At 43.3% G+C, this 12,825-nt stretch overlaps 1 protein-coding gene across 2 annotated transcripts; it reads right to left on the minus strand.

Annotated features, from left to right (window-relative positions):
- Positions 1–2,396: 2,396 nt before the first annotated feature.
- Positions 2,397–9,841, minus strand: HEY1 (hes related family bHLH transcription factor with YRPW motif 1). 2 transcript variants are annotated; one of them, XM_061601959.1, is made up of 5 exons: positions 9,476–9,841; positions 8,522–8,597; positions 8,353–8,436; positions 8,132–8,213; positions 2,397–5,279 (listed from the first exon to the last, which is right to left on the minus strand). In XM_061601959.1, exons 1-5 carry the CDS (start codon positions 9,565–9,567, stop codon positions 4,696–4,698), a joined length of 918 nt encoding a protein of 305 aa, XP_061457943.1. In that variant the 5' UTR covers positions 9,568–9,841; the 3' UTR covers positions 2,397–4,695. The 2 variants fall into 2 exon arrangements, with proteins under 2 accessions (XP_061457943.1, XP_061457952.1); XM_061601968.1 differs by lacking the exon at positions 9,476–9,841 and adding an exon at positions 9,010–9,210.
- Between the last annotated feature and the right edge of the window lie 2,984 nt (positions 9,842–12,825).

The raw sequence follows: 12,825 nt of genomic DNA on the forward strand, positions 1-12,825 counted from the left end.
ACCACTACACCACATTGGCTCCCGTAATGGAGGATAAGGCTCCTTTAATTTTTACATAGTACTGAAAAAGAGAACATTCCAACCAGAACCAACAACCATCTTGTAGCACCTTAAAACCTTAACACATTTACTATGGCGTACATTTTTGTGGACTAGATTCCACTACATCAGATACATGGAAAGTTATCCTGACTTTGCAGGAAGATATACACAAGTGTAGAGAGGGAGTGTAAGCTGTAAGGTAAGAGGGAAATGAAATGCAAGAAATACAGTGATGATTGCACTAAAGGATATGATACACATACATAAAATAACACACTACTTTTCCTTCGTAATTACAGCACAGAAGCTCTGTCCTGTATTAGCACTTGGTCTCAATCGTCCCCAACCTGGTATCTTTCCAACCAGTTTGGACTGAATCTCCCATCATCCCCCACCATTGGCCATGTTGCCTGTGGCTGATGGAAGCTAGTAGTCAAATATCTAGAGGCACTGGGTAGGGAAAAGCCACTCTACATTGATCATTGCAGACAAGTAAGCAAGACAAGGTGCACTGCTGGATTAACACTCTATTTGAAGCAGCCAGGTGCACATCAATCTTCTGCCAACCATGGCACAATTCCATTCCAAAAGAGAACTGGCCATCTTACAAAAGCCATTATCTGTTTAAAAAACTTCTATCAGAGGTGGGGAACCTGTGGCCCTCCAGATGTTCCTTGATTACAGCTCCCATCATCCCTGACCATTGGCTATGCTGGCTGGCACAGAACCAAACTTCCCTATACTAGAAAAGCTACACATACACACACTATCATGTTAAGGTCTTCTGTAAAATAATACCATATTAAACAATTTTGGGAATTTACCTTTTATGTTCCTGTTGAATTAAGATTGTCAGTTCATTTCCAGGTGCTGCCTTAAATAACTACACAAGGAAAAATTCAACTGGTGACGCTCTTATCACAAATTTGCCATCACACAACCACACTTGTTTGTGTGTTTATTTATTAAATTAAATTTATTCATTCAGCTTTTAGAAGGAACAAAAAAAAAAGTCCACCAGGAAAGAAGTAGGCAACTCTGTCTGGGAAAATGGTTACCTGAGATTTATCATGGAAGACCATGCAGCTTCAAAACACTAATCATGAAAGCAGCCTAGCATACCTTTGACATCAGCCTCACCCACCAATTGCAGATCCACCCACACCTGGTATGGAGTTCACAAAGGAAATGTGAAACATAAAAAGGCTACTCACTCCTGGAACAGACCCTACTCATGTGCAAGTCGTAAAAGGCAGTATTTCCAGTTGAACATACAAATGTTGTGTGCACTCAATTGTACATCTTTGAAACACTGCTATTGTACGCCATCAAAGGGCTGGCTTCCGTTTCCCCAATAAAACCTCTGTATGTCTTTCTGCTTCTGTTTTTGCTCAAGGTATGGTGTACAAAGTCTGCAAATTCAAAGTTGACACTCTGTTTCAAATCTGATGACCCCTGCCTAGCAGAAGACAACAAATACTGTAAGACAACCAAAATGTATTCAGGTAGCTTAGTGCTCTTCACAAAACATGACTGTGACAAAATGGCAGAGCTCTGCAACAAGGGCAAGTAGAGGGATGTCTTTGACATGAGCTACAATCACACGTGCTGCAATTATGACTTATGTAATGGGAGGATTGTCAGCAATCCCAGCCTCCCATTCTTATTGGCTGCAGCTTGGCAACGGAGTGGCGGCTGGCACATTAACATGGTGGATGGATGGCAATGGTCTTCCCATCCTAAGAGGCAGCCACAGAACCTTTTCTCCCATTCCCTTGACCTCTGATCCTGCCCTGTGTGTGTGTCAAGATTTCAGCCTCGCAATTCCTCAACCACTTCAGAAACTCCCATCTCAGGGGTAACTTCTCTTATGAGCTTGATCAACTTGCTTTAATTTATTTTAAACTGTTTTTAATAATGCATTTTATATTGCTGTGACCTGTGGACTGGGAACTACTGGTGAAGGGCAAGTAAAAATAATAATAATAACAACAGTAATGCAGGATCTGTTAAAACCTTCAGAAGAATGGGTAGAGCTGGGCCAGTAGTTTTAACCAGGTTTTCACACTCTGTCTTACACACACACACACACACACACACACACACACACACTAAACATGTGAAAAGTGCTCTCCTCTTCTAGTGCACAAATGAACAATTTAAATGATTTTCAAAGTGATTCTTGATGCTCACTTTGTGAGTAATGCCTTGATATATCACATCACAGGCCAAAATTAGAAAATATCCACAGTAAAACAAGAAATATTTACTGAACAAGATTACACTGAAGTCAACATAAAAAGATGGTAATTATACCTTAACCAGCTGAAAACTATGTAGTTAGACAAACCTGCCATTCAATTTTCTTTGTTCTTAAGTCTTTTATTTAGACACAACGCAAATACAAAAGTGATCAGATCCAATCGGGAGGAACCCTCTTTAGAGTAGTCATTTAAAAGAACAAACCTGTTGAGGATAGGTTGTTATGAAACCAACCCATATGTACAGTATATGCATTACAGCAACCAATTTTCTGGATATTTATAGCTTGTGTTCACCTGCTTTATGCCCTAAAATAACAAATTCTGAGATATGAAAATTACAATGTAAATGATTCAATATCTTAATTTTGCTTGTATTTTCAAATGCAGAATAAGCACCTTCCCATTTTGTTCCTTATGAACTGGAAAGGAAGATTTGGGACCCATATAATATTATGGAGCAATAACAATACAAGATCAAGAAACATCAGCTAAGAGCATTGGGAGGGGACTACAACTCGTACTGAACAAAACTTTCAGTTCTTATCTGATGGAAGTCCATATAAAGCCTTCTTGTTCCTACGTATTGGGTTGGAGCTCCTTATGCAGTTCCATACTTTTGTTGCAATGATGAAACTTGCTATTTTTAAAAAATTGGATTGTATCCAACTAAGTTCTACTCAGAGTAGACCCATTGAAAGTAATGAACCCAAGTTGTCAGGTCTACTCTGAGTAGGACCAGCATGGGATCCAACCCTTAGCTGCTCAAGTTTTTACAGGTGCTTTTAGATTCTGTAGTAGAGGCCATGATCTCCAATCACATGACCACAAGATTGCAGATTTCTGTGCTTATAGCTAAGAGCACAATTGCCAGACTGCAGTTTGGAGAATGTGTGGGGTTTCCCCCTCTTCTGCTTTACTGATATGAAGACAAGAAGCTATAGCTTTTCCCACCCATTCTGCCTCCTGTCCATCCAGCCATCTTCCCCGTGCAGTCAGGAGCAGGACTCCGTTTCCAAGGCCAGTCTAAGTGGGGAGGGCAAGGCAAACTAAAGGACTTGGGAAAGAACAGGTAAGAGCAACCAGGGCTACCTCATCTCCTACTCTGTTAGCCTATTTAATGGGAAACACACAGAGGTGCTGGATCCAGCCTAAATTAGCGGGACTTGGGTCCCACTGAAGTCAACGTCATTAGTCATACTCAGAGTAGACCCACTGAAATTAATGGCCAACATGACTAACTTAGGTTCATTAATTTCAGCAGATTTACTCTGAGTAGAATTTAGTTGGATACAACTCTTAGTCATCATGACTCAATGAAGTCCCTCTGATTTCAATGGGATCTAAATGCAACTACCTTAGGTTAGATGCAATCCATGTTCTCTAGCTGAAACCTGGCAAGCCTACATGGATACATTGTCAACTTAAGTTACTCTAATAATGCAGCAACATGGCAAGTGATGGTCTCCGACACCCTCTCCCAAAATAACTACCCCCAAACTCTGATAAAACCCTTCCATTTAAAAAAACCATCAAAAGCAATAGATTGGTTCTAGATTAAGTTAGTTGAACTTAACTCTCATGGAAAAGTTTTTGGGATTAGGACATTACCCTGTAACCTTTTAGTGACAGTTGCAGGTGTTTCACCCAATAGAAGAAAAGCACAACAAAATTTGGCACTATATACAGACTAAGGATTCTGTAATGGGGATAAATATATATTGGAGAGCAGAATAAACTCGTAAGGTAGATTGAACCACTGCACTTGCAGCAAAAAGGTTCTGTTCTTCTCAGATCACTGATGGAGAACCTGTGACCCTCCAAGTGTTGCTATACTACAGCTCCATCATCCATAACCATTGCCCATGCTGGGTGGGACTAATGAGAGTTTGGATTCCAACAACATCTAGAGGACCAAAGGTTCTCTCCCCCCGCCCCAATGTGTTCAATAAAGCTGGTCCATCTGATTTGTCAACGCTTTTGCTCAGAAATACAAAAGTTAGAACATAGTTTACAAACAATTTCCTCCTTGAAGAACATCTCAGTATCACAAAACAAAACAAAATGTGAGTTAAGGCTCTACTGAAAAATAAAATTCTACTTAAAAAAAGATCCAGTAATAGATCATTTGAGAAATGCCACTAACACAACAAACAAAAGAGTCAGCACAGTTCTATTTTTTTTAAAAAATTAACATCTATTGTGATTTAAAAATTTGGATAAACATCTAACAACTTTTTTTTAAAAAATCTGCTAAAACAAAATGGGGTGGAAACTCTTTTTTTGTACAAACTGCTAAAATTGGAACTGTACCTTTGATATCAAACTGTTAAAGGAGTTCAAAATACCCCAGCTCAGCTGGATATTTACATACAACACAAACTGCTATTTCTTAAAATGCACCAATCTCAGTCCCCCATGGTCTGTAAGGCTTGCCAAGGCCGGCCGACTGTGCCGGTGTAGATGGACTGAGAGCATTAGGGGACAACAGATGGAACGAACCAAAAGAAAAGGGGAATGCAGACAGAGAAGCCATGGAGGACAGCAGGGGAGGAGACAGTTTAGAAGCTGAAGTGACCACGGGAAGCACCGGTCCAATGCTTCCATTAGGGGGTGCTCTCAGTGAAGATGATTCAGCATGAGAAGCGGCACTTCTGCTCTGGTGATGGCCTTCTGTGGATGTTGCAACGCCATTTGTAGTAGTATGCCCATTCTGAGGCAGCAGCAATGGGTGAGAGATGTGGGGATGATGTCCAAAGGCATTGCCCCAAGGAATGTGTCCAAGCCCTGTATGGGAGCTGCTTGCTGCTTCCCGCTGAGAGGCATAATTATTCAGGTGAGACACAAGGCGGACACGAAGAGGATCAGACGTGTCCAGACCCTCAATAATGCTAAGGTAGCGGGCCACTTCAGCCAAACACTCTCGGAAACCTAGACTTCGATAGTCCATAGCAAGAGCATGAGCATCAAAATAGCCTAGGAGAAAGAAACAAGAGTGATGTCTTCAGAAGTAGCTATTTCCATTGATAGTTTATGACCATCTATCTCAAGACAGTAGGCATGATTTCCCTTAAAACACAAGACCTAATAAGCAATTCTAAACCCAGAACAAACAACAGGCACAACTGCAGGACTTTTTCTGGGCTTGCCGCATTGTAATGTATGAGGAATAGGCAAGGACACAGGTGTGCCATTCCACATTCACTTTACAGAATTTTTACCCATGAGCAATGTAAGTATTGAGTGGTTCAGCCAAGAAGTGAACTGTCTGGCAAATACACTTAACAATATATTGGAACTATGCCCAGGATTATTTATTTATATTCTACCTTTCTTCTATCATGGAACCCAAGGCAGCATTTATGTGGTTCCCATCCAGGCAGTGATCAGCCTCAGACCTGCTTAGCTTTAGCAAAGTGGTAGCCTTGTATTATTTATTTATTTATTACATTTATACACAGCCCCATAGGCAAAGTGCTCTGGGTGGTTTACAGCAATTAAAAACATGTATACAAATTTTAAAACACAAAAAACAATTTAAAAACACAATTTATAAAATTTAAAAACATTATGCCTTTAGACTAAGATGTGGGGAACCATTGGCCCTCCAGATGTTGCTGAACTACAACTCCCATCATCCCTGGCCATTGCCCATGCTTATTGAGGCTGATGGGAGTTGTAGTTCAGCAATATTGGAGGGAGGGAATGTTCCCCCACACCTGCTTTAGACCATGCCCCAGGAACTTGAAAATATGAAACTATTCCCAAAGCCAGGGTGAGGGGGAAGTAGATTTGTGTTTTTCCCATAGATTTCTTCAGTAAAGGACAAAAACCATGTAGCAGTGAAATACATTAATTAAAATGAGGCTGCCTTGTATTGAGACAAACTACTAGTTCATCTTGCCTAGTATTAACTCTGACTGTCAGTAGGTCTCCAAGTTCTCAAGACAGAAGTCTTTTCCAGAAACTCTTAATTGAAACTCCACTCCCCCTACCTTTTATCGTAGGCACTAACAAACCTTTGTTTATGTTTTAACATTGTGTAAGTCGCTTGGGAACCTTCGGGTATCAAGCAACTAATAAATCTAATAAATAATAATGATTAATTGAACTTGAACCCTTCTTTCTGCAAAACATGTGCTCTGCCACTGAGCTATGGGGTCTACCATAACACACCTCTGCTTTCCTCTCTTGGCTCTAATCCTTACCCCACGACTCAATACTCTTCCCTTCTTTATAGTCCTTTTGAAGATGCTACAGCGCTCTATGTGGAAGATCCTCGTTTAAATCTCAGCTAAAAAAATAATTGGCAAACCAGTTCTGTATCAGCCCTATATGTAATATGGGGATAATAGTTCTTGGCTACCTTAAAGGATTATTGCTAAAGATTACTGGAAAAAAATATAGGAAGGATTGACTGTTAAACTACTCTGGGAACTGTAACTCTGTGAAAGGAATAGGGGTCTCCTAACTCTCAGGATTCTTAAACTTCAGTTCCCAGGATTCTTTGGGAGAAACCATGACTATGTAAATTGGTATAATAGTATTTTAAATTTATAGCACAACTGGAGCCATACATGAAGCATGTTGAACACTTACAGTGCAATAAGTGGGAAGTAAGTCCCACTAAGTTCAATGGGACTTATTCTCAAGTAAAGTGTGTTTAGGATTGCAGACTAATTATCTATAGAACGTTTTTACTAAAACAATAATATCATTAGGATAGGGATAGGAATGACTGAATGAAACACAGAATTTAAAGCATCCAACATGCTTCACAATAATCATGACTAAGTCCACTGATGACAATGAGCCAATTCTGGCTTAGCTGGACAACAATATAATTTGTGTGCGTGTGTATGTGGTTGAAACATCTTCAGGAAGAAAGCTGATTATTTCAAGAGGCCAAATGTCATGACTAAGAACAGGTTCCAGAATTCAGTGATCTGTTCACAAATCCACACAGACCAGGCTACAACCTCAAAACAGCCAATAAATATTTCTAATATTCTCAGCAGAGTCTACCCACTGGTTACAATTCGCAATCTATCTAGATATTATGAAGCAGAAACAACAGTTTTTAATAGGAGTGCTCTGCAGTTAATGGGTTATGAAGTACAGCCTAAGATTTGCAGCTATTGTATACCAGCAAATAGCTTATTACAAGCTTGTATCAGTAAACAGCATATTAAACATTAGGAAATATGCATGCACACATTTTTTTTCTTTTACACCTCTTCTTCCATGACATACAATTATTAATTTGTTAAATGTGTATCCTCTCTTTTGGCTCATCAGGGGCCCTCAAGATGGCTCACAGAAGATAAAATCCTAGCAACTATTAACATAATAAAAACCTTAAAATGTAATCACCATTAAAATAATAGAATAAAACTAAAAATACTGGATGGCTGAGTGACATCACAGTCTAAAAGCACATAACATCACATGCCTTTAGTACATGGTTTTATCTGTTGTATTTTATCTTGTTAAACTGCGTTAAGAGTTTTTTTTTAAAGAGCAACAAAAAATGTAATTATGTTGCAGTGTGTGATGCTCCCATTCATGGTTCCAGCAAGCAATGCCTCCTTCCATCTCTCTCTTCAACCCACCACCACCACCACATCAGTAGTCAGCATTTCATGCCCACTAAGCAAGCTCAGTCCTCAATGACCTAACCTTTTTTGTACTTCTGCAAACCTTGGACTTCCCCCAAGCCTGCTGATATCTCCCTCTTGTGTGTAGATACCTCCATTTTAGCTACCTAAAGATCCACACTTCACCATTAGCGTACAGGATTGCCTTTCCTGCCAAGTAAGAGACTTTACCTTTCCCTCCTGCTGTGTGCAACATTTTCAGGTGATCCACAGTCATCTGCAGAATCTCAGCTTTCTCCAGTTTGGCTGATCCCTAAGAACAGGAAGGCAAATACCAGCACAAAGGCAACTGGATCCAAGCCAAGGAAACAAGGCAGCCCAGGAACAGCACACTGCTGCCTAACAGAGTCGCAGCCCCCCTCCCCCGACACTCAGGACTGCCTAAAACTTACCTGCTTTTCAAAAGCACTAGGCACCAGCCTCCTCAGCTCCGATAGGCTATTGTTGATCCGATCTCTGCGGCGCTTTTCAATTATCTGAGAAGAAAGCAGGAATATTTTTCAAGGGGTGATCCTAAGAGGGAGGGGACTTCTCACAGAGCATGAGCAGAAAGAGACTTACTCCTCGGCGTCTTTTCCTAGCCAGGATCTGGGAAGTGGTGGTTGGCGACATTGAACCTGGCGCTGAGCTCAAGTTTCTGAAACCAGCAAGAAAGAAGTCAGGAGTCAATACAGAGAAAAAAATAGAAAAGGAATGAAGTGGGGGAATGATTTCCCCACTAGGAACAGCTAGAGAAACAGGCAGGCACAAAACTACATGTGGCACAAAAGACTTCTGCTTTTGGCGATTCTGAGATAGGCAACCTAGTGCCAAACCCAGAACGGAGGCAGCAGGCATTGGAGCACGGTTTCATTTGTGCCAAGGCCCTGCTTCCTGCTTTTAGTGCCAAGAGTTGCTGTCTGGCCATGTGCCAACAAGCAAGTGCCTGCCGACTGCAGCCACAATCTTCGGAAAGTTGATAAGTAATAAGGGACATATAAGCGGCTGCCTTGAGAACGCGCAAAGCTTCTTTACTTTGCCACCAAATAACCACAGTCAGAAACACCCACCTCATCTTAGTGATGTCCAAGCCAGAGCATACAATCCGTAGGTAACTTTGGTTCACCCCAACCTATTCCACTCCTCCTACTTTCAATCCTTGGCACTAACAAGTTCACTAGAAAATAAATCCCACTGAGTCCAATGCAACCGGCGTCTTCTTTAACTGGCAGCCAAAGTGCCGTATCGGAGCGTGTAGCGCGAACCAATGCATTTTTACTCGGAAATAACACCCTACTGGGTTCAATAGGACTTACTACCAGGTGAGTGGACTCAGGATTGAAACCTTAGACCGGCTACCACGGGAACGGAGCAGTTGGACTCTGCCTATCAACAGTGGGAATTTGTCTGCTCGGAGCTGCACCACCTGATACAGGCAAACTCAGGGAAAGTGCCGCTGCTGCGCGACGGGCTGGGGAGGAACCCACCCGGCCTACCGCACATGGGCAACGTTCCCCGATCCCCCGGTACCCTCACCCATTCTCGTCTCCGCTCTCCTTCTCCACCTCGATGGGCTCATCCAGCTCCTCGCTATCGGAGGAACTGTAGTCCGGGTGTGCCCGCTTCATGCTACCGGCTCTCTTGAGCTACCGGCGGAATAGGAAGGGAAGGTTCTGCTGCCCGCCTGTGCGACTGAGCGGGTGGTGGCGATTCCCCTGGTGCCAGCTCAGCGCACTCTCTGCTCCCACCGCCGACGCTGCTCACCCTCTGGCTCCGTCTCCCCCATCCTGTTCCCACGCTTCGCCTCTTACCCGGGGGAGGGGCCGCCGGGGAGGCGCGCCAAGCGCTCCGGGCAGCATACACCTCAGTGTAGCCATTTAATGTCCTGACTCCTCCGATTGGCTGAGCCTCTGCTTTTCTTAGCCAATAGATGCCGACCCTGGAAACCACTCAATGACACGCCCTCTCTCCTGCTGCTTCCGATTGGCTAAAAGCTCATCACATTGGCTACACGGTCGTGTTCCGAGCTTGTCTCTCCCCTCTCCACCTCCGTTTAAGCTCCCTGCGCTTGTGCAACTGGCTGGGCCTGGGGCCAGTTGGGGGCCTGCAGAGCCACACGCGTGGCCGGGCGGCCGTGGGAAAGTTGTTCTGTGCCCGGCTGGCGGCCAAGCGGGGCTGGCGGCGGCGGCGCTGAGCGGGGTGTGCATGAGCGGCGGCTGCCGCGTGTGAACCTCCCCTGGGCGCGGGGTGAAGCGGCGATGGCACTCGGGCCAACGGCTGCTGTTGCACTGAATTCCCTGTTCTCAGCCACCGGCATCACAAAGCGCCGCGGCTCTGAGCCTAACCGGGGAAGGGCTGAGGGATCGCTTGGCAACTACACTCCTCCAGACTAAGGCCAGCCGGAGCCCGCAATTTGGGGACGTCAGAGGGAGGTTGTTTGCTCTTCAGCTGTGTTTGCCTTCGAGCAGGGTCAAATAGATCTGACAGAATTCTCTGTCGCCTTTGTTTTGCTTGCGAGGAGTAATTCCAGGAATGGAATTGTTTGCACGTTCAACAGTACTTGTCCTCGCAAGGCCTAGAGCGTTTAAGCAATCTCAAGTTATTGTTAAGTCTTGCTGCTCCAGTTCGTTTTCGGACGGGTTCACGCGTCCATGCTCATCACTTCATGACTGTGCCTGCTGGTTGCAATTCTCTACACGTCTCCCTATGTTGAAATTCTCTTCACATTTACCTGCGAGTAAGCTCCATTGAAAACAATGGAACTTTATTCCAAGTAGAAGTGCATAGGATTGTGCTCTGTATCAAGAGAGGACTTGCACATCTGAATGGGCCATCACAAACAATACTTACAGGCTTCCTCCTGCCACCTCAAACTCTATGCTTTTCAGGAGAGTCAGTTCACATATGCCCATGACAGTTACCAAATCTACAGGGGTGTAGTCATCCAGGGTCTCAGGAGTCAGACCCCTTACTTTTTCCCAATGCCTCCAGCATCCTATGAGACAATCAGCATGAAAGAGGAGTGTGTTAGTCACTAAGAAGAGTCTTCTAACATGAGTCCTTGTCCTTTCCTGCTGATTGGAGCCAATCAGAGTGAAAGGAGGTGAGTCACCACTGAGAAGACTCTTCTCTGTAGCTAACACTCCCCTTTCATGCTTATTGGCTCCTAGGGATTTCTGTTGTGGGAGAAGGCATTAGCAAGGATTTCATTCTCAACCCATCAGCAAAAAAGGGGTGAGGAAGGTATGACTGTGACTAACATGAAAGGACCCTGCACTTCTGAATTTGCCACTATACCACTACAAATGTATAGCAATCAAGTGCTGTGCTAATTACTTTATGGTGTAAATTGTAGAGTAAATCTAAGTTTCTATCTTTTGTGTGTATATTAAAATTAAAGATATGTGTGCACTGAACTTTAGGTGAGGAGTGGAAAATGATTGTGCTCACTCAGCAAGCCAATTGTGATCTGAGTTGACCCCAATCCTGTCTTCATAGCAGAAATCTTCATAAAACTATTTGATCCAGATAATGTGAAAGCATCTAACATATTTTTGTTTGTGGAAAAAGAGCTGGTGTGGTCCTAAGAGGAAAGGTGGAAATATACCTGTAATGAATATATAAGGATGAAGTGTGACCAGCCTTGTTTAAACCATCCATACAACCCAAAGTGTGATTTTGGCAAGTAACACTCCCCCACCCCTCCCCTGTAAACTCCTGTCTTGCTTTGGCACTAAAATGCTGAGCCTCTAGAAATCCCCTAAGGGGGTTTCTGTTAAACCATTTACAGCATATACAGTCATAGGGGCTGGATCTCATGATTTTACAATGATCACATCTGCTTTCTATGCTTACTGCTCTGGTTGACCTAAGAGACCTCTGAGATTCTTTTAGACTCTTTTCTAGGCACTTCAAAAGGAATTTATGGGGACAAACAACATTTAGGCATGCCTGTGTAAGTGCTTGCAGATGAATTGGATAGGATGCTGAAGGAAATTATTACCCAGAGCATATAGGCCATCTTGACAGATCCTAACCTGAATATTCTGCCTATCACTTGCCCTTCTTTCTGGCCTGCTGTATCCAGGGCCTACCCTCAACAGGTAAGAGAAAAGAGTCGGGCAAGGGGGATCCTGATGTAGCAAGGCAGGAGGTGCCACTGTTGCCTTTCTACCTCCAAGCCCTGAAATGTTTAAAGCTCCTTTAAACTGGCCCTTTATTTTCCTGATCTTGACTTTGAAACTCAACAAGACAAGATGTTCAGGGCTGGCAGATTTCTTTTATACACACTGCTCATATCCTTAAACAGAGTTTCTTCCCACCCCCAGCAGTCAAGAACTGTCTGAGTGCAGAGGTGTTTGAACCATGTACCCTTCCCTCCTCCTTTTTCCTTTTACTGTTCTTATGTCAAGCATCGCTAAGCCTTCAGGGGAAGCTCAACTGCAGACTGGTAAACCTAGGATCAGCCCTGAGGTGTCTAACCATTTCTTTCTTTTTTTTACAAAGGTAGCATTTGGGGGTCAATGTTTATTTCTGGTTGCTCTTCCTGTCCTTTCCTGTTTTCTCCTGCTGCAGGCTGTGGCATGAACCTAATCAAAATAATACTGAAAGGAGAGGAGGGGCCGCTTTAAGGCACCCTGAACAGGTAATCTGCTACTGTTGACCTTTGTTTAGTGAGTGTGCTAAATTAACTTTGAAAGCCTTTTCTCCTTAGAACCCCCCTTTTTTTTTTCTTCTGTAAGGAGCAACTGCTTTGAAGAATAATCCTGTCAGCCTGTCATATTGAGTCCAGGAAACTTACTGGGTTACTATGGTTTCTCACTTTCTGCAGAGAGGCAAATGGTACTGGCACTCTTACTACAGCTAGTAGAAAACATTAACACCTT

The sequence above is a fragment of the Rhineura floridana genome, chromosome 1 (assembly GCF_030035675.1).
Source record: "Rhineura floridana isolate rRhiFlo1 chromosome 1, rRhiFlo1.hap2, whole genome shotgun sequence".
Taxonomy (NCBI): Eukaryota; Metazoa; Chordata; class Lepidosauria; order Squamata; family Rhineuridae; genus Rhineura; species Rhineura floridana.

Bases quoted from the DNA above. Each gene is read 5' to 3' on its own strand.
- HEY1 (XM_061601959.1), bottom strand. From the start codon at position 9,567: ATGAAGCGGGCACACCCGGACTACAGTTCCTCCGATAGCGAGGAGCTG. The intron at 8,598-9,475 runs GTGAGGGTACCG...TGCTGGTTTCAG, and splicing joins GAGAGCGGAGACGAGAATGG to AAACTTGAGCTCAGCGCCAG. The intron at 5,280-8,131 runs GTAAAGTCTCTT...TCTTTCTCCTAG, and splicing joins GCACACAGCAGGAGGGAAAG to GCTATTTTGATGCTCATGCT.